At 45.1% G+C, this 27466-nt stretch overlaps 1 protein-coding gene across 1 annotated transcript; it reads right to left on the bottom strand.

Moving 5' to 3' along the window:
* Positions 1-18234: 18234 nt before the first annotated feature.
* On the bottom strand, positions 18235-18946 carry LOC109743290 (uncharacterized). The gene has a single exon (XM_020302369.2). It carries the CDS (start codon positions 18915-18917, stop codon positions 18339-18341), a length of 579 nt encoding a protein of 192 aa, XP_020157958.1. The 5' UTR covers positions 18918-18946; the 3' UTR covers positions 18235-18338.
* Positions 18947-27466: the final 8520 nt, after the last annotated feature.

A 27466-nucleotide genomic window follows, 5' to 3' on the forward strand; every position in this document is an offset into this window, starting at 1 on the left:
AATGCGAAACACCGGGGATACTTTCCCGGATGTTTTCCCCCTTCGCCGGTATCACCTACTACCGTGTTAGGGCACACCTAACACCGCGCTTTGTCATGTCATGCATCGTTATGCATCTGTTTGCCTTGTATTCATTGTTTCTTCCCCCTCTTCTCTCCGGTAGACTACGAGACCGACGCCGCTGCTGGTGCCCCGACCGACTACGCTGTTGACGACCCCTTCTTGCCAGAGCAACCAGGCAAGCCCCCCCTTGATCACCAGATATCGCCTATTCCTTCTCTATACTGCTTGCATTAGAGTAGTGTAGCATGTTACTGCTTTCGGTTAATCCTATACTGATGCATAGCCTATCATTGTTGCTACAGTTGTTACCCTTACCTGCTATCCTACTGCTTAGTATAGGATGCTAGTGTTCCATCAGTGGCCCTACACTCTTGTCCGTCTGCCATGCTATACTACTGGGCCATGATCACTTCGGGAGGTGATCACGGGTATATACTATATACAATTATACATGACACATGTGGTGACTAAAGTCGGGTCGGCTCGTTGAGTACCCGCAAGTGATTCTGATGAGGGGGCTGAAAGGACAGGTGGCTCCATCCCGGTAGAGGTGGGCCTGGGTTCCTGACGGCCCCCGACTGTTACTTTATGGCCGAGCGACAGGGCAGGTTGAGACCACCTAGGAGAGAGGTGGGCCTGGCCTTGGTCGGCGTTCGCGGATACTTAACACGCTTAATGAGATCTTGGTATTTGATCTGAGTCTGGCCATTTGGTCTATACGCACTAACCAACTACGCGGGAACAGTTATGGGCACTCGACGTCGTGGTATCAGCCGAAGCTCTTCTTGACATCAGCGACGGAGCGGCGCGCACCGGATTGGACTGGAACGCCTGCTAGGCTAGGTCTGCTTCCGGCCGCGTACGCAACGTGCAGGTGTGCAATAGGCGATGGGCCCAGACCCCTACGCGCATAGGATTTAGACCGGCGTGTTGACCTCTCTGTTGAGCCTAGGTGGGGCTGAGACGTGTTGATCTTCCGCGGCCGGGCATGACCCAGAAAAGTGTGTCCGGCCAAATGGGATCGAGCGTGTTGGGTTATGTGGTGCACCCCTGCAGGGAAGTTTATCTATTCGAATAGCCGTGTCCCTCGGTAAAAGGACGACCCGGAGTTGTACCTTGACCTTATGACAACTAGAATCGGATACTTAATAAAACACACTCTTCCAAGTGCCAGATATAACCCGGTGATCGCTCTCTAACAGGGCGACGAGGAGGGGATCGCCGGGTAGGATTATGCTATGCGATGCTACTTGGTGAACTTACCATCTACTCTCTTCTACATGCTGCAAGATGGAGGTGGCCAGAAGCGTAGTCTTCGACAGGATTAGCTATCCCCCTCTTATTCTGGCATTCTGCAGTTCAGTCCACTGATATGGCCCTTTACACATATACCCATGCATATGTAGTGTAGCTCCTTGCTTGCGAGTACTTTGGATGAGTACTCACGGTTGCTTTTCTCCCTCTTTTCCCCATTCTATACCTGTTTGTCGCAACCAGATGCTGGAGTCCAGGAGCTAGAGGTCCCGAGGATGATTCTACATGGAGTTCGGCTTCGAGGAGTAGTTAGGAGGTCCCAGGCAGGAGGCCTTGCCTTTTCGATCGTTGCTACTTTTGTGCTAGCCTTCTTAAGGCAAACTTGTTTAACTTATGTCTGTTCTCAGATATTGTTGCTTCCGCTGACTCGTCTATGATCGAGCACTTGTATTCGAGCCCTCGAGGCCCCTGGCTTTTATTATGATGCTTGTATGACTTATTTTATTTTTAGAGTTGTGTTGTGATATCTTCCCGTGAGTCCCTGATCTTGATCGTACACGTTTGCGTGTATGATTAGTGTATGATTAAATCGGGGGCGTCACAAGTTGGTATCAGAGCCGACTGCCTGTAGGAATTTCCCTTTCCAACTCCTTGGCCGAAGTCGAGTCTAGTCATTGAAAAACTTTTAATAACATGGCTGTGTGGCTTACGGGCCCACGTCGCCATTGGGTGGCATTAGGATCTTTTATTCCTCGTCTATACTCTAGGACTCTAAGCTCTCTTCTATTCGGGTTAAATGATTTTGCTAAAAACAAAACTAACTTTAGGTTCTCAAAAATACTATCTCCCGGAGAGCCCCTCACTTCAGATGATCGTCTGCTGCACATGAAGACCCTGAAGATACTCTCCGCTGTTAACCCGATATCCCCTTATGGATAACTACCTACAATTGTCGTTCATACCTTCATTCTCAGTTGCTCTTGTTATTACAAGCTGCCCCGAAATACTCTCTGTTGTCCCGAGAATCATTTGAGCTTACTGCCTTGCAGTTCTTTACCACATAAATACCCCTACGGATAATTGCTCACACTTATCGAGTATCCGCTCATCCACAGTTGATTCCTGTATTTCACAAAAGTCTTCAAAATACTATTTGAACTTCCGAAAATCCTGAGTAGCCTAGTGCTCTTGAAATTCTTACTTGCTTGCATTATGGTTAATCCCATAAGTCTACAATCTTATTGGCATCTCTTGTCATTATCATTTTGAGTCCGTTGATTCAATTTGTTGCGAATGCTCGCAATCCTCAATCAGATCCTAGAATTCATCCTTCCGGCTCAGATGTCATGTTAAACATGAGTTGGTTCTCGACCAATCAAATTGCCGTCGATTGTACCCCTAAGGCTATTCAACTTATCCATCCTTAATCAGAGCGTTTGCTTGTGATCCCTTGATTTGGAAATCATAATTCCTTTGCAATTGAGCTCTGAGTTAGTCAGTTGTTTCTATAATTCAATGTCTTTGCATTGTTTCTTGCTCTGGTTTTGTGCCGATACTCACATCAGATCCTTTATGGACCACCAGACCCTTTGTTGGATTTTATCCGACAATGTCCTTCATATTCAATAACCTTGTGAGCCTTTCCACGGATATATAATGCCTTTGGTAAATTGTATCCTCTGCTTTTTCAACCATGCTCTACTTTCGAGCCTGTGTTTATTACTCCTGAAGGTTGTGTTATATGTCCCTACAATACCCCGATGGGTTGAACCTATGCCTTCGTTAATATGTGTGAACTTGAAAGTTTGCACGAGTCATACTCTTCTGCTATTTTGCCAGATAAAATTTCAACACTACAACTTCTTCGAAAATGAGAAGTGAATGGAAGGTTATATATTGAAGAAGTGGGAGTCGACCTTGAACTTTGTGTTCATGCCCATGGACACGATGTAGATCCTACCGTAGAAGCTTCTTGTAATATTAACTGTTTCGTTGATATAATATCATCTGGTATCTATGAATTGATCCTTTGCAATCGTGGTTCCGACCATATTTTCTCCTTGAATTCCATTTCTCAAGCAAGTGAAAACACTTGTCTTCTCCAGATCAATACATCTTCGCAACCTCTACGTCGATCTTCCTTCGAGTAATACCCTCCAGTACCTCGAGAATATCAAAGAGTTGTGTTGCTTCCTATGAGTCTTCATCTAGTATTGCTTCTCACCGATTTCAGAATTCCCCTGGGTTCTGAGTTATTTCACTCGAGAACACCGATAAGTGAATCGATTCCACACTTCGATTCAATAACTCTAAGTAATTTTCGTTGCTTATGAATTTAATAATCCTTCAAGCCATTCCTAGCCTGATCAGCTATATCCTTATCGTGCAACTTTTTAACTGTGCTACCTGGTCCTTAATCACGGAGCACAACCTTCGACGGTGAGCTAATCTTACGTCGATCTTCCTCGTCATATCATTCCTCCTTGAACAACAAACTTGATTTCGAGTTTGTGTCGTACCCAGGGTTCCAATAACCTTTCGCTTCATCATTCCTTTGACTTGATGTCATCGCCGAGCGATTGCATCTTCATGGAATCTCTCGACAAATGTGTCGTGATCATCATGAGCATTCTGAGTCCTTCCAGAATATCAATTGAATTCATGATGAGAAAGACCATCCTTTCCCTTGATGATTTGTGTTATCATCGGCCACTTTACTGCCTTCCCTCCAACACAAACTTGTTCGTGTTTGGTGTTGTCCCTTGAGATCCTTGCTACCCAACTTATGTTATGTTCTACCTTGGAGTATTGCTATCTTCTATGTCAAGAATGTCATGGGAAATTCACCACCCTTAAGAATTCTTGATACAAGTGATACTTATTAACATCACCATTCTTTTCTTGGTCCTCGTGTTGTTTCTAACCGAAATACCGACAAATGGTCTGTGATGTGTAAATTCTAAACTTCTAGCAACCCTATTGCTTTGAAGTTAATGGTCGATATTTCATTCTTAGACCATTGGTTATCGAATTACCATTCTAACATTGATCATGCTACCTAAGCCCATATTTCAGGTGCACTTTTCAACCAATGTTTAACTGTGTATGTTTTCCTTGAGCATACCTCATTATATCATTTGGTCTGACAAATGTTATCTCCTTGTTGTGGAAATCCATCTTTTGAAAATCTCATTGAATTGTCATTAAGTTCATCAGCCACCTCCTCGTCCTCTGCTAGGTTTAATGATGAACTCTTGTTTTGGAACTTGTTTCCATAGTTCATTTCCCGAGAATCTTACATTGTCATCTCGTCAATTTGTGTTGCACCTCTTCTTCTCAGGCATCCTGAGTCTGAGGTATCCTGACACCAATCATATCTGAATCTCGGTCAGATATGATGGCTGGGACATATTTCCAAGAGTTATAACATTGGTCTTATGTGACCCGGTAAGGTGATGTCGTGCCTAGCACACCTGGCCGGTTGGCCCTATTGTTATAGATTCCTTTTCAGCAAGGTTATCCATTCTTCCATGAGGAAATTGTAAGACTTATTCTACAAGTTATTCCTGATGGATCCTGTGTGTTTTCAAAGTCTGATCTTCACCTGATGACCATGTCAATGCTATCTCGAAGCATGTCTAAGGTACTCCGATCTTCAATAAAAACATTTGAAGCACAATGCTAAATTTTCGTTATCAATTATTCAAACACCGTTCTTTGGGTAATGTCATGAACTTCCTCTTCCCTAACCTAAATGGTTCTCTTCTAACCATTGTCCTTGGGAAGGATATACCCCCTGAAATATGTGTTTAAACACATTTTCCTTTCCATTGTTCTGTTTATTCTGATAATCATATTTTCCTTTCCATTGGTTGGCTTAATGTTTCTGGTGATCATTATGATCTAAGCAGTATTAATTCCCTGCTTGTGCAAACACCTCGGTGTACAACTCTGTCAGTAAGACCCTGTTACTATTGTTGGTGACATTCCGGTAACCACCGATGGACGAGAACTTTGCCTATTGGTCCGCCTCGTTTCAACGAGCAGGAAAATGGTTCTCTTCGTCCCTCGCCCTAGGTATCAACGTTGTTGCCAACAAAACTGACAGGCTATCCTCTGACATACTTTGCTATCTTGACCGTGCAAATGTTAGCGCCTTTCTACTTTTAACCCACATGGTGGGCCCATAACCCACGGTTCCACAGGATCGAAACCTGACTCTCCTGTACACCCCTGTTGCCAAAGTTATTCCTTGTGCTTGACTTCGTAAGTAATTCACGGGTCACCTTCCTAGTGCTCTATTCTGGTATCAGACGCAATACTTACTCTCGCTGCTCTGAACCCCTTTTCCACTCTGGTTCAGACTTCGAGTAACTATCTATCCGCTTGGAACCTCTTATTGTACCTTCGTACCTTACTCTCGATGTATTTTATATGTTCAACTCGAGAGATAATATTATGCTCATTCATGGGTTAACCCCAGATTGTTTCCCTCATAAGCATTCTGTCGTAGCCGAGCTGTCCCTTACCTATTCGTAAGTACGTTGGAGTTTCCGAAGAAAAGGACGACTTCACCATGATGACCTAAAGCAGAGAAATGAAGACGTCAATGTAAGGGATTGACCTCTTCGAGAAGAGCAACCAAGGCCGAGAAGATTCGTTAGAAATCGTAACCAGACTTTTCCCCCGTTTTCCACCTCTTAAATCTCGGGACGAGATTTCTTGTAGTGGAGGAGAATTGTGACGCCCGGATAATCACGCTACAGTAAAACTCTGCTAATGATGCCACGTCACCTCTGTTACTGTTTCTAATCCTTCGTTAGTACAAAATCGATTCAAAAATCAATTCAAAATATGGCAAACAACAAAAGTTTTCAAACATTGAAACAAAATGTTCGGAGTGAACCAAATATTGCATAGGTAATTATGGTGAAGAAACCACACTTTTATAAAATGTTTGAATGCTTTAAAATGACTTAAGCAGTAGCTAAAAACAACTAAATAAATGCCTTTTGTATTTTATAAAATACTAAACTATTTTATTTGGGGGTTAAACCTTTTGTGACCGAGGTATAATTAGTAATACTAATTTAGGTGCAACTTTTAGGTTTTATAAAACTAAAATAATATAAACCTGTAGCAGGAAAATTAAGAAAAGAAAAACAAACAAAATGATTAAAAGGGGGAAAAACCCCCTGGCCAACTGGGCCAAACGGCCCAGCCGGCCAGCCCACTGGCCCATCCGGCCCCCTCGCTCCCTTAACCCCCACTCCCCACCGAACCCTAGCCCCACCCGCAGCACCTCCCACTCCCCCCGATCCCCATGCTCCTCTCCTCCCCCCGATCCAGATCGGGATCGGGGCACTCGCCCCCGCCGCCACTGCCCGGTGCCGCCCCACCCCGTGCGCCTCCTACCCACCCCCGGCCTCGCGCGTCCTGCCGGCGACCTCGCCGGATGCCCCTCGCCGCCTCGACCTCGTCGTCATCCGTCGCCGCACCCCGTCCCCATCTCTACCTCGCGGCCTCGGCGAGCACGCCCGCGCTCGAGGACTACCGTCGTCGCCCCGGAGCTGCCACGCCGTCGCCGGACCTCGTCGCCGCCTCACCGTCCTCCTCCTCGTATCCTCCTCGACCCCCGCTGCCTAACCCCTACCACCCCAGTGACCTTCCCCCTCTCCTCTCTCCCATGCACGCCCGGCCTCTCCCCCCGTGCTCAGCTCCGTCGCTCGCCGTTGCTCGCGGACGGCCGCAACCGGCCAACCCTGCGGCGCCCCGCTCACGCGTCCCGATCCGGCCGGCGCCCCATGGCCCCGTGCCTCGGCGCGCCTCGTCTCCGCCCTCTCCTCCCTCCCGTGGCGCCGCCCTCCGCCGCCTCCCTTGGCCGGCGTCGTGGGCGCCGGCGGCCTCGCCACGCCCATGGCTGGCGCCCCCCCTGCCTGTCGATTTGGGCGCTCGCTCAGTCGAGCGCCGACGCCCGGCTCCGCCCAGCGCCCGAGCGCCCGCTTACCCGTGCGCCCGTTAGGCCCCCTGGGCATATGACACAGGGGCCCCACCCCACAGAACGGTTTTATATTAAAAAATATAAATAAATAAATAATAAATAAATATATTAAAAATAATTAATTAATTAAAGAATTAATTAACTTAATTAATTTTGATTAATTAAACTAATCAAATAACTAAACTAATTAAACTATTAGTTAATTAATTAATCGGTCAATAACAGTGGGGCCCACCCCTAATTAATCCTGATTAGGTTAATTAATATGTTTAATTAATATGTGTCACTAACCAGTGGGACCAACTGGCCAGGTTGACCAGTCAACCCCTGTTGACCATTGACGTCAGTGTGACATCATGCTGATGTCATAATTCCAATTTTGAATAAAATTAAATAATTAATTAAAATTCAGAAAATGATTAAATCTTTAGAAAATCATATAAAATAATCCGTAACTCGGATGAAAATACTTTCTACATGAAAGTTGCTCAGAACGACGAGACGAATCCGGATACGCAGCCCGTTCGTTGACCACACGCCCCTAACTTATCAAACTCGCAACTTTCCCCCTCCGGATCTTTTGTCCGAAAATGCGAAACACCGGGGATACTTTCCCGGATGTTTTCCCCCTTCGCCGGTATCACCTACTAGCGTGTTAGGGCATACCTAGCACCGCGCTTTGTCATGTCATGCATCGTTATGCATCTGTTTGCATTGTATTCATTGTTTCTTCCCCCTCTTCTCTCCGGTAGACTACGAGACCGACGCCGCTGCTGGTGCCCCGACCGACTACGCTGTTGACGACCCCTCCTTCTTGCCAGAGCAACCAGGCAAGCCCCCCCCTTGATCACCAGATATCGCCTATTCCTTCTCTATACTGCTTGCATTAGAGTAGTGTAGCATGTTACTGCTTTCGGTTAATCCTATACTGATGCATAGCCTGTCATTGTTGCTACAGTTGTTACCCTTACCTGCTATCCTACTGCTTAGTATAGGATGCTAGTGTTCCATCAGTGGCCCTACACTCTTGTCCGTCTGCCATGCTATACTATTGGGCCGTGATCACTTCGGGAGGTGATCACGGGTATATACTATATACAATTATACATGACACATGTGGTGACTAAAGTCGGGTCGGCTCGTTGAGTACCCACAAGTGATTCTGATGAGGGGGCTGAAAGGACAGGTGGCTCCATCCCGGTAGAGGTGGGCTTGGGTTCCTGACGGCCCCCGACTGTTACTTTATGGCGGAGCGACAGGGCAGGTTGAGACCACCTAGGAGAGAGGTGGGCCTGGCCCTGGTTGGCGTTCGCGGATACTTAACACGCTTAATGAGATCTTGGTATTTGATCTGAGTCTGGCCATTTGGTCTATACGCACTAACCAACTACGCGGGAACAGTTATGGGCACTCGACGTCGTGGTATCAGCCGAAGCTCTTCTTGACATCAGCGACGGAGCGGCGCGCACCGGATTGGACTGGAACGCCTGCTAGGCTAGGTCTGCTTCCGGCCGCGTACGCAACGTGCAGGTGTGCAATAGGCGATGGGCCCAGACCCCTACGCGCATAGGATTTAGACCGGCGTGTTGACCTCTCTGTTGAGCCTAGGTGGGGCTGAGACGTGTTGATCTTCCGCGGCCGGGCATGACCCAGAAAAGTGTGTCCGGCCAAATGGGATCGAGCGTGTTGGGTTATGTGGTGCACCCCTGCAGGGAAGTTTATCTATTCGAATAGCCGTGTCCCTCGGTAAAAGGACGACCCGGAGTTGTACCTTGACCTTATGACAACTAGAATCGGATACTTAATAAAACACACTCTTCCAAGTGCCAGATATAACCCGGTGATCGCTCTCTAACAGGGCGACGAGGAGGGGATCGCCGGGTAGGATTATGCTATGCGATGCTACTTGGTGAACTTACCATCTACTCTCTTCTACATGCTGCAAGATGGAGGTGGCCAGAAGCGTAGTCTTCGACAGGATTAGCTATCCCCCTCTTATTCTGGCATTCTGCAGTTCAGTCCACTGATATGGCCCTTTACACATATACCCATGCATATGTAGTGTAGCTCCTTGCTTGCGAGTACTTTGGATGAGTACTCACGGTTGCTTTTCTCCCTCTTTTCCCCATTCTATACCTGTTTGTCGCAACCAGATGCTGGAGTCCAGGAGCTAGAGGTCCCGAGGATGATTCTACATGGAGTTCGGCTTCGAGGAGTAGTTAGGAGGTCCCAGGCAGGAGGCCTTGCCTTTTCGATCGTTGCTACTTTTGTGCTAGCCTTCTTAAGGCAAACTTGTTTAACTTATGTCTGTTCTCAGATATTGTTGCTTCCGCTGACTCGTCTATGATCGAGCACTTGTATTCGAGCCCTCGAGGCCCCTGGCTTTTATTATGATGCTTGTATGACTTATTTTATTTTTAGAGTTGTGTTGTGATATCTTCCCGTGAGTCCCTGATCTTGATCGTACACGTTTGCGTGTATGATTAGTGTATGATTAAATCGGGGGCGTCACAAGTTGGTATCAGAGCCGACTGCCTGTAGGAATTTCCCTTTCCAACTCCTTGGCCGAAGTCGAGTCTAGTCATTGAAAAACTTTTAATAACATGGCTGTGTGGCTTACGGGCCCACGTCGCCATTGGGTGGCATTAGGATCTTTTATTCCTCGTCTATACAGAGCACCCTTCTCCTAGTGCGAACCCGCTCCCCCCTCCACCACCATTGACAGTGACAGACTGCTGCAATCTGCAGTAGGCAATCGAGAGCTCAGCGGCAGGACCATGGCCAACTTTCCTTTTGATCCCACGCCTTTCCTCCCACCGCATCATCACGCCATTCAAGTGGAAGGAAGGCCAGCCAGAGTTAGGGTTATCACGGACCTAGCCACACCGTGTATGAGGAATGGACAATAGTTACAATCGTTCCAATGCCTAACCAATAGGTACTCTTTCCCAATGTTAGGCAAATCACCGTCGAGTTCCTCACTCAAGTCAGACATCTAGGGTTCCAAGAGATCTGTCCATGTCCCTTTGGTCAAGCTTACATCAGATTGAGAACACCCTTTGATAGGGATGCTCTGGTTCTTCAGAGCCCACATGTATATGGGGATGTTCGTATCATTTTTCAAAGACACAATCAAGGTATGAACTGGAGAAACCTTGCTTTAAATAGGGATATATGGGCTCTGTTGGTAGGTTTTCCTTTTGACAAGATAGGTATTCATGAGCTAGCTAATGCTGTCAGAAGTTTTGGGAAAATGCTGATGCGGGACAAAGCAAGAAGCACTCAAGCTGCTCTAATGGTGAAAATTAGGGTGGATGAGATGAGAGATATACCTGCAAGTATAGTGGTTGGGGAATCTGATGACCCAAATTCTGAATCATGGACAATGCCAGTTGTGATAGTGCAGCAAGAACTCCTGGGACGAGGGCCCCCTGATGAAGATCCAGTGCCTGTAGATGGAAATCCACACCCTCAACTTGCAAATCTTTCCACCATCCAAACCAGCTAAATCACTTTGTGGGACCAATACATCAACATCAAGCTCAAGACATTATGGCTGATAATCAACCGAACTTTCATCAGCATGCCATGCAACATTTGGATATTGAAGAAGATTTGGAAGCAGATGAACAACTCCCTGGATGAGGGCACTAGGCAATGCCAACTGAAAATGATGAATTCATAGATCAAGAACTTGAAGATGGAGAGTTTATGGAACTTGCTGACATCATGCAGCCTTTGGAAGAACAACACATGCAGGAGAAATTGCCAGAGATGGATATGAATAGTGAGTTGACATTATCTGTGGGATTAAATGAAGTGGAGATGGGTAATCTCTTTGAAGCAATGAATTAGAACTTGGAGGGAAATGATGTTGTTAACCAGGGGGTTAGGCCCAATAAGCTTTTCATGGGCTGCCAGATCTTAACTTGTTCCTTGGTCCTTTCCCAGCCCAGCAAGCCCAGGGACAACAGGCACCTGAGCATCTTCTGGTCCCTCCAGCACTTGATGACCATGTGGAATTCTTTCACCTCTTGCCTCCAGAACAACAAGTTCAAAGGGTAGAAATTGATTTAAGCCAAGCTCTGAATGAAACAATGCTGGAAGTACCCATTATTATTGAGCATTTTAATGGGCAAGCTCAAGATCATAAGTTGCCAAGTGAAGGACTTTTGCCAAATGACTACTTCGAGGAAGAAGGATCTTTTTTCAATCTTAACTTAGCTGAGGGAGAGGATCCTGTCATTCAGCTTGCTACTCCTTCTGAATATCAACTTGCACTGGAGACAACAACTACTCACAATGATACTATAGATAAGGAAATTGAGATATTAGATGACAACTCCGAAGTCAACTCCAAATCACTGCCAGATACAACAAGTAATAATGCTAAATCCTTTTCATCTACAGATTGTTCTGCACCCCTAGGCTTCTCCATCAAAGGAAAATATTTAGCTAAGCATACAAACCCTGACTCATCTGCAGATTCAGTGGGACAGAAACCTGCATGATGGGCTGCTTGGGAACATCATTTCTCCAAGCAAGTGGAAGGGTCCTCAGCTGTCCAAGTACCACTTGAGTGGGTGGATTTTATTTGTTCCACTTTATTGAATCCTGATAATTTGACTGGGCTAAAGTATTTCTCCAATCACTTATGTAGCAAATAATCAGAGAGGGAACAGAGCAATCAAATTACCTGAATTTCTTCATTACTACATCTTGTCCTGAATTTGCAGCCCCTATCTGCTCTCAGGTACAAAATGCAGAAGAAGGTGGTGCTCCTGAGGAACTAGAGGCCTCGGAAGAGATAATCTTCAGCAGCATTACCCCTCAACTCAAGGGAAAAAGAAAAGATAGAGTTCCAATTGTGGGGTCTGAGGTAAGAAGAAGTGAGAGGTTACAACGTTTAAATAAAGGATATAAGAAAAAAAAACTTGTCAGGATATCAATTGCATGGCATGCAAAGTTAAACCTCCCATCTGTAATATCAAAGTTATTAAAAAACTTGAACACCTCTTGCTGCAAGGTTGATCCAAAGGCGTGTACTGAAGAAAATCTTCTCAGGAAGAAAGCAAAGAATGGAGGGAATCAACCTGCATGGAAGGACTAGAAATGGAGGGAATCAAGAGGAAAAGGACCTAGAGGAAAAGGATCACAAGACCCTTCTTTTGGAAAGATAATGTGTGGCAATGTAATGGCTTAAATTATGTTATCAGGACTGTATTTTGAGAACTCTATGATCGGTGTCCACTCAGGATACCTTGGGTTGTGAGCAGCAATATATTGATGTCTTGCTTGCCTTCCTTTATTTTCACTTATGGTTCTCAAAAGTTATGGAATTCAGGTTGTACAACTTTGAAATGCTTAAATCCTGGAATATCTTAAATTGGAATGTGAGGGGCATCAACTCCAGTGACAAGTGGCTTGCCATTTCCAACAAAATTGATGAAGATAATAGTTCTGTGGTCTGCTTATAAGAAACAAAAAGGAAAACTTTTGACAATAATTACATCAAAAAGTTTTTCCCTAAAAGGATAAACAAATATGATTACTTACCTTCTGTGGGTGCCTCGGGAGGTATGCTTGTAGCTTGGAATGATAGCATGTTTCAGGGTGAGTGCTTATTTAAAAATGATTTCTCAATCTCAATAAGATTCACTTCAGTGCACACTGGAGTTTGTCGGATTTTGACAAATATTTATAGTCCTTGTGATAATGAGGGCAGGCATAATTTCCTATCTTGGTTTAAGAATATTCCGATGCCCATAGACACAGACTGGGTCATTACAGGAGACTTTAACTATATTAGATATCCTTGATACGTCTCCAACGTATCTATAATTTTTGATTGTTCCATGCTAATATATTATCTCTTTTGGATGTTTAATGGGCTTTACTAAGCACTTTTATATGATTTTTTGGGACTAACCTATTAACCCAGATCCCAGTGCCAGTTTTTGTTTTTCCCTTGTTTTAGTGTTTTGCAGAAAAGGAATATCAAACGGAGTCCAAACGGAATGAAACCTTCGGGAAAGTTATTTTTGGAACGGAAGCAATCCAGAAGACTTGGAGTATACGTAAGGGAAGCAACGAGGAAGGCACGAGGCAGGGGTGCGCCCACCCCCTGGGCGCGGCCTCCACCCTCGTGGGCCCCTCGTGGCTCCCCTTACCGACTTCTTTCGCCTATATATGTCCATATAACCTAAAAACATCGGGGAACAGAATAGATCGGGAGTTCCGCCGCCGCAAGCCTCTGTAGCCACCAAAAACCAATCGGGGCCCTGTTCCGGCACCCTGCCCGAGGGGGGATCCCTCACCGGTGGCCATCTTCATCATCCTGGCGCTCTCCATGACGAGGAGGGAGTAGTTCACCCTCGGGGCTGAGGGTATGTACCAGTAGCTATGTGTTTGATCTCTCTCTCTCTCTAGTATTCTTGAGGTGATACGATCTTGATGTATCGTGAGCTTTGCTATTATAGTTGGATCTTATGATGTTTCTCCCCCTCTACTCTCTTGTAATGGATTGAGTTTTCCCTTTGAAGTTATCTTATCGTATTGAGTCTTTTTAAGGATTTGAGAACACTTGATGTATGTCTTGCGTGGGATGCCCGTGGTGACAATGGGGTATTCTATTGATTCACTTGATGTATGTTTTGGTGATCAACTTGCGGGTTCCACCCATGAACCTATGCATAGGGGTTGGCACACGTTTTCATCTTGACTCTCCGGTAGAAACTTTGGGGCACTCTTTGAAGTTCTTTGTGTTGGTTGAATAGATGAATATGAGATTGTGTGATGCATATCGTATAATCATACCCACGGATACTTGAGGTGACATTGGAGTATCTAGGTGACATTAGGGTTTTGGTTGATTTGTGTCTTAAGGTGTTATTCTAGTACGAACTCTATGATAGATCGAACGGAAAGAATAGCTTCGTGTTATTTTACTACAGACTCTTGAATAGATCGATCCGAAAGGATAACTTTGAGGTGGCTTCATACCCTACCATAATCTCTTCATTTGTTCTCCGTTATTAGTGACTTTGGAGTGACTCTTTGTTGCATGTTGAGGGATAGTTATATGATCCAGTTATGTTATTATTGTTGAGAGAACTTGCACTAGTGAAAGTATGAACCCCAGGCCTTGTTTCCTAGCATTGCAATACCGTTTGTGCTCACTTTTATCATTAGTTACCTTGCTGTTTTTATATTTTCAGATTACAAAAACCTATATCTACCATCCATATTGCACTTGTATCACCATCTCTTCGCCGAACTAGTGCACCTATACAATTTACCATTGATTGGGTGTGTTGGGGACACAAGAGACTCTTTGTTATTTGGTTGCAGGGTTATTTGAGAGAGACCATCTTCAACCTACGCCTCCCACGGATTGATAAACCTTAGGTGATCCACTTGAGGGAAATTTGCTACTGTCCTACAAATCTCTGCACTTGGAGGCCCAACAACGTCTACGAGAAGAAGGTTGCGTAGTAGACATCAATCCTTCAAACAAAAATTTGGGAAATGGAGACAATCATAACATGATGCAGTTTAATGAAGCTATCAGTAACTTAGCCCTAGTGGAAATTCCTTTAAAAGGAAGAAGTTACACCTAGAGTAATATGCAACAGGCCCCACTTCTAGAAAAGATTGACTGGGTCTTCACCTCAGAGAAGCTGGTCCACAACATACCCCAATACCATGGCTTTTCCATTATCCAAACCAGTATCATATCATTCCCCTTTTGTCATTTCCATTGGTACTGAAATCCCAAAAGCTCAAATTTTCAAATTTGAGAATTTCTGGCTACAACACTACAACTTCAAAGAAACATTGCAAAGAATTTGGAGTCAGCCTCTGCAAGAAAGTGATAGTTCTAAATTGATCACTGCAAAATTCAAGAGGCTCAGAAAAGGTCTGAAAATTTGGAGAAATATTTCTAATTTGGAGAAAAGGTCTGATGCAGTGATATTGATGTGGGATTTTTTGAGGAATATAGGATACTCACAGATATTGAAAACAATAGTAGGGAGATGCTCAAAGAACACTTGCTAAAATTGCTATGTTTTCAGAGAATTTATTGGAAGCAAAGGGCAACAATCAAATGGGTAAAATTTGGAGATGGAAACTCCAAGTTCTTTCAAGCCAAGGCCACTATCAAATGCAGACATAATTACATTCAAATGTTACAAGAGAGCAATGGCAATGAACACACTGAACATTTCTCAAAGGCTACCATACTTTGGAATCCTTTCAAAGAAAGGCCGGGCAAGACTGACAGTACTTCTGACCCTCTTAACTTGATCAATCTACTCACAAGATTTGAAGGACTGGAGGACCTTGAAAGCCCATTCACCAAAAAACAAATAGATGAGGTTGTCAAGAACTTGCCATCAGACAAAGCACCTGGGCCAGATGGTTTCAATTGGGATTTCATCAAAGCATGTTGGGACATCATAGTAGAGGATTTCTATCAATTAGTTGATGATTTCTATGAGGGGACAATCTCTCTTCAAAGCATTAATGCCTCTTTCATAACTCTGATCCCTAAAAAAGATAATCCAGTTTGTGCTAGTGACTTCAGACCAATATCCCTTTTGAATGACACAGTCAAGATTATTACAAAGCTGCTAGCCAACAGACTGCAGACAGTCATTCTTAAACTGGTTCACACAAATCAGTATGGATTTATCAAGAGCAGAACCATACCTGATTGTCTGGGATGGGCCTTTGAATACTTGCACCATTGTCATCAATCCATAAAACCAATAGTGGTGCTCAAATTGGAATTTGAAAAATCCTTTGATCTGATTGACCACAAAACTATTTTGGCAATTCTTAAAGCAAGAGGTTTTGGAGATAGATGGATAAACTGGATCAACATGATACTATCATCTGGGTCTTCCTCTGTTCTGCTAAGTGGTGTCCCTGGAAAGATTTTCAAATGCAAACAAAGAGTCAGACAAGGAGATTCCCCATCTCCCCTTTTATTTGTTCTAGCAGCAGATCTACTGCAGTCAATTTTCAATGAGGCCATGAAGCAGAATCTGATTCAAACTCCCATTGGAAGCCAAGCTTGCCCTGATTTCCCAGTCATACAATATGCTGATGATACAACTCTAGTACTGCCTGCAGATGCAAAGCAACTATCTCAAGTCAAAAACCTTATCTTGCACTACAGTGAGTTCACTGGGCTAAAGGTCAACTATGACGAATCCTTCATGCTACCTATCATTGTTCCACCTCAACACATGCCTAACCTGCTCAGCACTCTAGGATGCAAGCAATGGAATTTCCCTTTCACATATCTAGGGCTGCCCCTAGGCACCTCCAAACCAAAGATTGAGGATTTCAATCCAATGATGCAAAGAATAGAAAGAAGATTATCTGGATGCTCCACTATGCTCTCATATGATGGAAGACTGCTTTTGATCAAATCTGTTTTTGCTGCACTGCCAATCTTCTTCATGTGCACCCTAGCACTTCCCATGTGAGTCATTGATCAAATCAATAAATATTTGAGAAACTTCCTTTGGAGAAAATTTGGAATGGAAGATAGAGGGACATCATTAATAGCATGGACCAAGGTTTGTCAGCCAAAGAAATATGGAGGACTGGGAATTTTAGATATTGCTATTCACAACAAAGCCTTGCTCATGAAAAACATATATAAATTCCTCAACAAAGAAGACATTCCTTGGGTCAGCCTATTATGGGAGAAATATTTTCACATAGAACCACCCATGGGGAAATCAGAAGGATCCTTTTGGTGGAAGGCTCATATTCCATTACTGCACAAATTTAAAGCCATGATCAAATGCACAATTGGATTAGGGTAGACAATTCTATTTTGGAAGGACATTTGGCTTGAACAAACTCTACAACAAGCCCTTCCCGAACTTCACTCATATGCCAATAATGAAAATCAATCTATGCAAAACTTTTTGGAAGTACAAAACCGGTCTGAAAATTTCCACCTTCCCCTGTCAGTGGAAGCATATGATCAATTCCAACAGCTTGGAACTTTTAACCTTGAAGTGCAACCAGACACTAAGGATAAATGGGCAATCCAAGGTCAAAAAGGAAAATACTCAGCTATCCACATTTACCATCTATTGCTTGAGCAAAAGGATGAACACCCTATTTTCAGCCTAATATGGAAGAGCTCTAGCAGACTGAAACACATTTTTTTTCTGGCTAGTGGCACACTGCAGAATCAATACGAGAGCACTTCTTCAGGGGAAAGGGATGCACCTAGATGATCCACATTGTCCAAACAGCAATCAGAAGGCTGAGAAAACCACCATGCACTTGCCTTGGGAGTGTAATTTTGCACAAAAATGCTGGAACTCCCTGATTCCAAACAGACAAAGAGATACTTCCACATATGAGGACACCATTCTTGCCATCAGGCACCTACCCAAACAATTTGCGGCAGAGATTATCATTCTCGGAAGCTGGAACATCTGGATTCAGAGAAATGGGAAAGTATTCCGTGCACAACAACCATCCTTACAGGCATGGAGATATTATCTCAAGCAAGACATTCTCCTTCTCAAACACAGGATAAAGAATAAGCATGCTGTCAGTTTCTCACAGTGGATAGACAATAACTTATAAAGTAATGATCTTTTTCCAAAAACAGGCATAGGATAGATTTTCCTTACTTCCTCACGCCCTCCCGCAGGTCTTTTGTAACTTGTAATTATATTTTATTAATAGAAAATATCATAAAACTATTGTTCTACGGTCGGGGCTTAAAAAACAGTCTTACAGAATTTGTTATAAAAAACCCTTAATTTATTTGTGTAAATATTTCGCAAATAGTTACAGTCTTACGGAATCACAAGGACCACGTGTATTCCCCTCGTTCGGATCCACGGCTAAACTGTAACTGGAAACGCGAACTCGAATTTCGAAACTAGAAGCACAACTCAATGTTCACAGACTATTACAGGACGGTGTAGTTTAATGGTATATTGAAACGTACTATCGAGAAACATCGTACGGCGATCATCTACTTTGTTGGCCTCGCAGGAGCAGTGCACGAATCTCCAACACCCCTGACCTGCGGCGGATGCGCCTGCCTCGCTACACCGGCGCCGTTTGCTGGAGCGCACCTGAAGCCTGCTGCCGCGTACTGCCAGGGCGGGCCGAGCAGCGGCTGAGGCAGCGCTGGCACCCTGCCACCGCCACCGCCACCGGCGCCGTGTTTCTCCCACCCCGGCGGCGGCTTCACGTGCGCGAACTTGATCTCGAAAACGTCATCGTCGTCCATGTCGTGCACCGTAGCGCGGGAGCTCGGCAGGGGCCTCATAACCGCCGGGTGCTTGGCAGCATCCAATCCCTTCTCCGCATCGGCAGCGCCCTGCTGCTCTGCAGAGGACTTTCCCCTGGACGACGATGACCTCCGGCCGCACAGCCGGCCGGCGATGCACGCGGCGGCTGAGAGGAAGGAGACGACGGCGAGCACCACGAGCACCGGCCCGAAGGAGCCTCCGCCCTCGTCGGGCGCCGGCCTGCCAGTGTGCCGGACGGAGCCGGTGGAAGGATAGTAGCTGCCGCCGTACGGCAATGGCTGCGGCAGAGAAGCCATTGATGCTCTCCGACTCCTGCAGCGCGAAATGCTCGGTCTGCTTCGTGTGGTGAGTGCCGAGGGCTTGTTATGTAGCAGCAGTAGCGTGCCGCTAGCCATGTGAGGACGGTGCTTTGCCCGACTTTTGTGCATGTTTCTGGGCATCTTTGAACGCTTCGGGACGCGAGAAAGGGGATCGTATGTGTTCTTCCAAGGATCTCGTCTAGAATCTGTTTCAGATCAGAAGATTTGGCTACGGCATGAGGAACTGTTCTTTTGTTCTGCGATTGTGCTCTGCGCTTGCTTTTGCTTTCGGGAGGGCGTTGCACCTGCACTTGCACCGGAACAAAGCAGCGCGGCCAAGTGAGGTGAGCAAAGCAAATGCAGACGGGCGGTCGCTAAATAAACTTGATTCACCCACTGACCCACCTATCTTTTGCTTTCTTTCTTTCTCTCGTCTTCGGCTTTTCTTTGAAGGCGTCTGAGATTTTTTGTGACTTGTTTGGCGATCTGAACCCCTTCACTGATCAAAATGTTGATTACGTGACGCTAAAAATCTCCCCTTGTCTAGTTAAGCTTTTAAAAAAACGAAAACGCTAAAATTCTGACGGCAAGTTTTTAGGCCTGGCAAAACTGACGTTTTTTATGACAATTTATATTGGTGCGATTATGAAAAAATTAGTTTACAAGCACGGCAATTTTCTGGACGTAGCTAGCCAGTGCCGGTGCGCTCGTTCGCTGCCTCGAGCGCACCCTCCACGCACGCAGCAAACAGCCATGGCCCGCTCCGCGCAATGCATGCTAGTAGTCACAACCAGTGCCCTCACCCGCCATGCATCCATCTATCAGGGATCAGGCAACAGCTAGCCAACACTTTCCTCATGCGCGCACATAACTACCCCACATGCATTTATTAGGGATCAAAAACTTTAAACACTTGTAACTTTTGATTAGAATATCAAAATTCAAATCCGTTTTTACCGTTGGGTTTCTCGCGACGAGTTCTTCAAAACTAGATCCCATATGAGTAGGTTTCAACAAACTTTTTTTCTGAGTAACTTTGTGTGCTACAGAGGCAACTTTAGTGCTATAGAAAAGCAACTCATTTTCCCCCTAGTATGACTACCTATCAAAGGAGGATCCTTATAAGTTAGTTACCATTGCTACCAATTGACTAGCTTCACCTCTAAATCGCCTACCATAAGGACAACTCCAACGCGGATCACCAAATAGCCCCAAATGTCGGAATCGGCCTCTTTAGACACTTTTAACCATCCAATGAGTCCAACGACTATCAGGCATGTAAAAAAGTTCTGCTGCCCCATATGGGTTTCTTGCAGTAAAAAATAGTATGCATCCCCAGTGCAAAAGTAAAAAAACATGCAACAACTTTGTTATGATTTCAGACAACACTTGTAAAATTTGAAGCAACTAATGTCATGCATTAAAAGAGGGTTGCTGCCACATAAGCTCCTTGCAGTATTATCAGGCAACCCTTGTGCAAAAAGAAAAAGAACACAAAAACAACAAGTAGAGACAACATATATAGGTGGCACTAATGCATATATATGTGCACTATATATACAAGTAACAAAACACGGTCGCATGATAGCACAGTGTACTAGCCATGTGTTCCTTTTCCCAGCAATGAACATACTGCTTTTAAGCAACTATCATGTGTGATATAAGCAACTTTGTCCACGTAAAATATGTAAAGAAGCTTGTTCAATGCAAATACAATCAAACTTTTTCCACACAAAATTAGGAACTGATTTTGTTCTACAAAAAAATATGCAGAAAATTTGAAGAAAATGCTTATTTCCTACTAATTAAAAAGAAGCTACTTTCTCCAGTTTCACTAGTGTCTGTGATCCCGATGATTTGAGTTAGCAGGCAACCATGTGGAGTTTTCTGAAACACTTCACTATTTTCTTTGGGTTACTACACACACCCATAGTCGTGTGCCTCATATCTCCAGTTATGACAACTCATATCCCTACTCGCCCCCTTTTGTGTTCCTCTACCGTACACAAAAGAAAGTAACACACAACCTTTAATTTTCAAATTTGAATGCTGGTTGAATTGATCCTACCACGAGCAGCTACTGACTTTTTTTTATCTTAGCACAAACAGAAGATGAATATCTGGTTCTTAAGCATAACCTAGCATGGTTTCTTGGTTCTAGCTATATTTCCTCAACCTTGAGAGTGCGCTAATATACATGTGTATGCCCACTTTCTGATCTTAAAAATATCATGGTTCAGTTTACTCCTATTCTGGATAACTTTGGGGATACACAAACATGAAATGATAGGCAAAACATAAAAGTTGTAAATTAGAAAGAAAATAAAAAATAAGCAACTATATTCTCTAACATAGGCAACTGCAGTGTGATTCATGGGCAACTACTAAAAAAAACAAATGTGTTCCAGGCATTTTTATGCAACTGTTGATGTGAACTAAGCAACTCCATATATATTCCGATGCAACTTAATCTACTAATACTGTATTTTTTAGAATAGGACTAACTCCCTCTATCGTGTGATGCAACTAATACAATATTTTTTAGAATTACTTCCTATCCACATGTATTCGCCCGTTTCGGTTGCCTTTCTTCTTCATCTTCATCGTTTCATAAAAACGCATATGAAAAACCACGGGTACCTCCTGTTGATCCACCATTTCGCCCTGTGAAGGATCTGGTTGAGCGGCCCTTTGCTTGTAACTCAATATAAAAAAACACAAAAATGCAAAAACTGTTCTAGCAAAAAAAAACAAGCAACTGCCCTAGCAAAAACAAGCAATCGTCCTAGCAAAACCAAGCAACTCCCCTAACATCTACTTTAGGCAGAGGAAAAATGTATTAGCAACTTGAATAGCCTTTTATGGACAAATATTCGATCTACTCCCCCCTCTCATCTACCTTCTCGTATGTTGTAGCAGAAGATCAAAGCAACTCAATTACAAAGAAACACAAAAAGTGGAAAACTGTTCTAGCATAAACAAGCAGATGTCCCTAGTACTACCACGTAGATTGTCTATTTTAGGCAGAAAAAACATATGCGCAAGTTGAATAACCTTTGTGGACAACTATCTTACCCCCCTCCGCCACGTAACTTCCCATCTGTTCTAGCAAAAATCCAAACAACTCAACTACAAAAGAACACAAAATGCAAAACTATTCTAGCCAAAAAAACAAGCAACTGCCCTAGCAAAAACAAGCAAATGTCCTAGCAAAACCAAGCAACTCCCCTAGCATCTACTTTAGGCACAGGAAAAATGTATGAGTAACTTGAATAGCCTTTTATGGACAAAAATTCGATCTACTCCCTCCCACCCCCTCTCATCCACCTTCTCGTATGTTGTAGCAAAAGATCACAGCAACTCAATTACAAAGAAATGCAAAAAGTGGGAAACTATTCTAGTAGAAACTGTTGAGGCCCTTGATCTTGCCGGGCAATTCTTTTGGTTGAGCGCACCATGCTTTACCTAATATGACTATCTATCAGCATGGAGTTCTTCTAAGTTGGTTACCATGACTACCAAATTGACAAGCTTCATCTTTAAGTTGCCTACCATAAGGCAAACTTCAACGTGGATCATCAACTAGTCCTGAAAATGAGGACACATTTAGCTGTCCAACGACAGCTACCTAATTTTTCTGGATAGGTCCATACGTCCGAAATGCCCCAAACTTAACAACGAGGGGGCGTTCTCCGGGAACTTCGGCGTCTGTATTAAGATGCATGTATGGGTTGTGGATCATGCTTTTTCAAAAGAGTAAAACCACATGAGGCAACTTTATTGGTGATCTCAGGCAGCTCGTATTAAAATTTGAAGCAATTACTATCAAGCATGTAAAACAGGTCTGCTACCCCACATGAGTTCCTTGTAGTAAAAAATATTCCCTCCGCCCCATAATATAAAAATGATCTTATATTATGGGATGGAGGGAGTAGCATGCATCCCCTATGCAAAAGTAAAAAACATGCAACAACTTTGTCTGTGATTTCAGGCAACTCATGCTAAAATTTGAAGCAACTAGTGCCATGCATTAAGAAAATGTCACAGAAAACACTTTAAAAAAATGTTGTGTGCACCTCCACTCAACAGACAAATAGACAGAAAACGGTGCACTTCTGATCCACTCCTAGGCAACTCCTTCTGACATATTGTGCAACCCCTGGGCACTGCTCTCCACATTCATCCTCCCCACATGCTTCCCTCTATCGCTTCGTCGCCCTCCATCTTTGTCTCCCCGTACCTCCACACACACGCCATATCTCACACCTCGCTGCCTCGACCTACATCCCCCACCCCACACACAAATCCGTCCACCATGTTTTAGTTTTGAGCAACTCTTATGCCACCATGTGTACACATTCCAACAAACAACACCCACATGAGAGATGAGATTACAACCCTTTATCCAGGGCCAATGGAACCGAGACCAATATGGCATTGTGCTTATTCCATCAATAAATATTAAAAGTTCCTCTCCAATTTTAATCAAACTTGGTATGTGTTGACTATTGCCGTGTACAACTTATGTATGAATCTATTCCATCACTCATCTCACAAAAGGATTTCCCCATGATATATTTTGAGCAACTCTTATGTTGCAGTGCAGCAACTACTAATCGCAGGGGTTGCAGCTTAAAAATGCATCCAACACAACATGCAACCAATTCATAAACACAACCGTATGTGTTCGATGCTAGACGCTTAACACGTGAGTTGTGTGGCCTTGTACAGATCACCTGATGTTTTATGCCAAAGGTTAACATCAAGTGAGAGTGTTCTTGTGCATATTAGTCCTGACGCTCTCATAAGGGCATGACCAACGCTCCATGTTGGACAGCTGCCCCAGCACTCCACGTCAGCCACAACAGTCCACCTAGCACCAAACTGCTGCCTGCAGACTAAAGCTAACTCTTGCAGAAGATCCCGTCTCCTCCCTGACAAAATCAGGAGAGAGGAAAAACGTAAGAGAGTAGCTGGTTCTGCCGTGCGTGCATGTTAACGAAGAAAAGAAAAAGAGAGGCTGAGCAAGCTGACATTTTGTGGGGCCTGTGAGGGCATGTACAATGGGGGCAACACCTAGCTGCTGCCCTAGCAATTCACGTAAGCAAATGGTGTTCAAACCACCGCTTCAACTATGCACCACCCAACGCAAAACTGACTCTTCGTGATTCTTGACAGGCCCCACTTAATTCTTTTTCTATCCAACTTTCTCACCTCCATGACACTCTCCCTTGCTTTTCACCGTGGGCAGCGTGGTCCTCTTTCACTTTATCAGCGGAGAAGCCGACTCCTCTGCAGGAACTAGTATGCCCCTGCAAGCATCACCTTTAGTTGAGCTGGACTCTATCCACCTATGTGGCATGCTGGGGCAGCAGTCCAGCGTGGCCCGTTGGCCATGCCCTGAGGCAGCCATGCAATGGGTGAATGAAGGATTGGGTGCTGCCTTAAACAATTTTTGCTTGTGTGGAGAGTAAAGCACTAGTATACTGCTGCTTCCGGTGCTCATGCCCTAACAACATCAAATTCGCCCAAAATAAAGCATCACGGTGAAAAGGCAACGTCAAGATGCATGCATCACACGCATATCCTACCATCACAAGGGCTCAATCTCAATAACAAGCAGAGAACTAGAGGATGGCACTACCGTGAGGTGACCTGACGTTCGCTGCCCTGTTGAATGGGTCCATGTCAAATCCGGTCTCACACTCTCACCAATTTGGCGCCCCTGCTGACGTGCGCCCCGGCGACAGATCAACCCTTGGTGCTGGCGGATCGCACAACTGCACCGTGACGAGCTGAGCTGAGCACAAGGTTGCCCTCCGGCGTGTGCTTCGTGCCTGCCCTTCCCCGACGGGCTGCGGTGCTTGGCCGACCTCAGCTCTAGCTCCTAGAAATAGGGAGAGGAGATGGTAGCCCTGCTGCTCCGGCTCCCCGGCTGACCTGCTCGCCGAGCTCCTCTGACGAGTCGCCTCCTCCACGGCTGCCTGGGCGTCGACGCCGGAGCTCCTGTGCTTTGCCTGCTCTGCTCAGACCCAACGCTATGGAGGACATGAAAGAGGGGATGTGGATAAGCCATTTTTTCACAAGAGGAAGAAAGCAAAGCGGTAGGTTTCCAGCGACCTTGTCGGGTAGCGCGTGCGCTCAGCCCGGCCAAATCGCGCAGCTGCACGATTAAATGTTTAGACAATTTTCTGTCAAAAAATAAACTGACAATTTTCTGTCAAAAATAAACTGAGATAGATTTGCCATGCTCGTGAACTAAACTTGCCATCCTCGACGAACATAATTTGCCATGAAATATTTTTGATTTGCCATGCCTAAAAATTTGATGTACGTTGGATATTCAGGTCCTAAAAAAACTAGTTAAGACTTCGTTCAAAATACATGAACTCAAAACGTAAGAATAAGAAAAAAAGGAAACTTTTGGCCTCACCCAGCTGAAACTTGTTCTTCGTCGGCCGCGTCTAACGCTGCATGATCGGTTCAGATCGTACGGCACAGAGGCATGCACACGACTGTCTTCGACCCCATCCCCCCACCAGCCATGTGTCCCACGAATGACCCCAAACCCAATGTAACACCCCGCATGTAACTTGCCATATTTGTAACTCCGACTCTTGCCATTTCCGGCTATGTGATATGTTTTTCCCTCCGTTGTCGGGTTTTGTCTTTCGTTTTGTATTTTTTCATGTCTTGCATTTTCATATCATGTCATCATGTGCATTGCATTCGCATACATGTTCGTCTCATGCATCCGAGCATTTTCCCCGTTGTCCGTTTTCCAATCCGGCGCTCCTATCTCCTCCGGTGCCCCCTTCTTGTTTTCTTTCGTGTGCGTGTGTCAAACTTTCTCGGAATGGACCGAGGCTTGTCAAGTGGTCTTAATATACCACCCGGAGACTACCGGTCAAGTTTCGTTTCATTCGGAGGTCGTTTGGTACTCCAACGGTTAACCGGGCATCCGCCAAGTCCATTTGAGTGTCCAGCAAAAACCCCCTCCAAAACCAGCCCAAAACCCACCAAACTCTCTTCCATGCTCTAGTTCGTTCGATCACGATCGTGTGGGCGAAAACCGCACCTCATTTGGAGCCTCCTAGCTCCCTCTGCCTATTTATGGGCATCCCGAAAAACGGAATCGCAGTCTAACCCTAGCAAAAATCCCTCGCGCCGCCGGACAACGTCTGCCCGCGCCGGACACGTCCGCCCGCGCCGGCGGACGAATCGCGTGTCGCCACGTCAGTGTCTGCCGCCGCCGTCCCTCGCCGGCCCGCGGGCCCGACCCCGGCCCCGCGGCCCACGCTCGTCGCCGCGCGCCTGCCCCGTCGCCGGGCGCCGCCGCCGCCATCTGCCCCGTCGCCGGGCGCCGCCGCCGCCATCTGCCCCGTCGCCGGGCGCCGCCGCCGCCTCCGGCCCCGCCGCCGCCGGTGCCCCTCCGCCGCCTCCGGCCCCGCCGCCGCCGGCGCCCCTCCTCTGCCTCCGGCCCCGCCGCTGGCGCTCCTCTCCCGCCGGGCCCTGCCGTCGCCGCCGTCGGCCTCGGGCTCGAGCGAGTCGCTCGATCCGATCTGGTACAGTCCCGTTGACCTTCCCCCTCGCGTCCGTTTTTTTCCCAAGTCCCAGAATTTTATCCGCATGTGCTCCTGTTCCCAAGGCTATAACTTCGTGCATGTAGCTCCGATTCGCGCGTGTAATATGTCAAATTGTTCGTCTCTTGATGCTCTTCATTTTGTTCAATTGCACCATGTTCATTAGAGGTCATCTTGATGCCCAAATCTTCGTTGGAAGAGGGCTAGTTGCTGTTAATCTCTGGTTCTTATCAGAACTTGGAGATTTGTCATTTTTGTATCATTTATTCTATGCATCTTTTGAGCATGAGCTCTACATGTGTTTTGAAGTATGCCATTCTGTCTTTCCAGTGATATAGTCCATGTATTTTTATGAATTTTTTGGTGACTAGCACAAGCATGTAAAGTAGGCCCCATAATAATTCTGATTTCAGGGACTTCGTGTTTTCTCCAAGTCCTTGTCTGCTGTAACTTTGTTGCCATGTAAACTTGATGCTACAGAGAGATCCATGCATATTTTAGAGATGTTCAGTAAGGAGGTTTTGTAGCTATAGTTGTAATTGATCCATTCCTGCAATTTTTTGCAATTTTAGAGTGCCATAGCATGACTCAATCTTGCTCTACTTTTGCTATAAAATATTTCTGGCTGATTCTTAACATGACATGCGTTTTTGCCAAGCTTATTGTAGTTGATCCATACATGCTATGTAAATGTTCTTGCCATGGATAGATTCATAAACATGCCATATTGCTGTAGGTATTCTTGGTTTGTCATGAATTGCTCTGTAGTGAGTGCATCAAGCTCACGAAGAGACCTACATATTAATATTTCTGCCATGCTCTGTTTTCTGCTAAGTCTGAAACCTGATAACGAAACTTGCTATGTTAACATACTTGCCATCATATCTTCTGTTCCTTTTTGGCTTATGGTCAGTAAGGGACTTTTGTCATGTGCATTTATTAGAACACTAACATGCCTTGCTT

The sequence above is a fragment of the Aegilops tauschii genome, chromosome 7 (genome assembly GCF_002575655.3).
Source record: "Aegilops tauschii subsp. strangulata cultivar AL8/78 chromosome 7, Aet v6.0, whole genome shotgun sequence".
NCBI lineage: Eukaryota > Viridiplantae > Streptophyta > Magnoliopsida > Poales > Poaceae > Aegilops > Aegilops tauschii.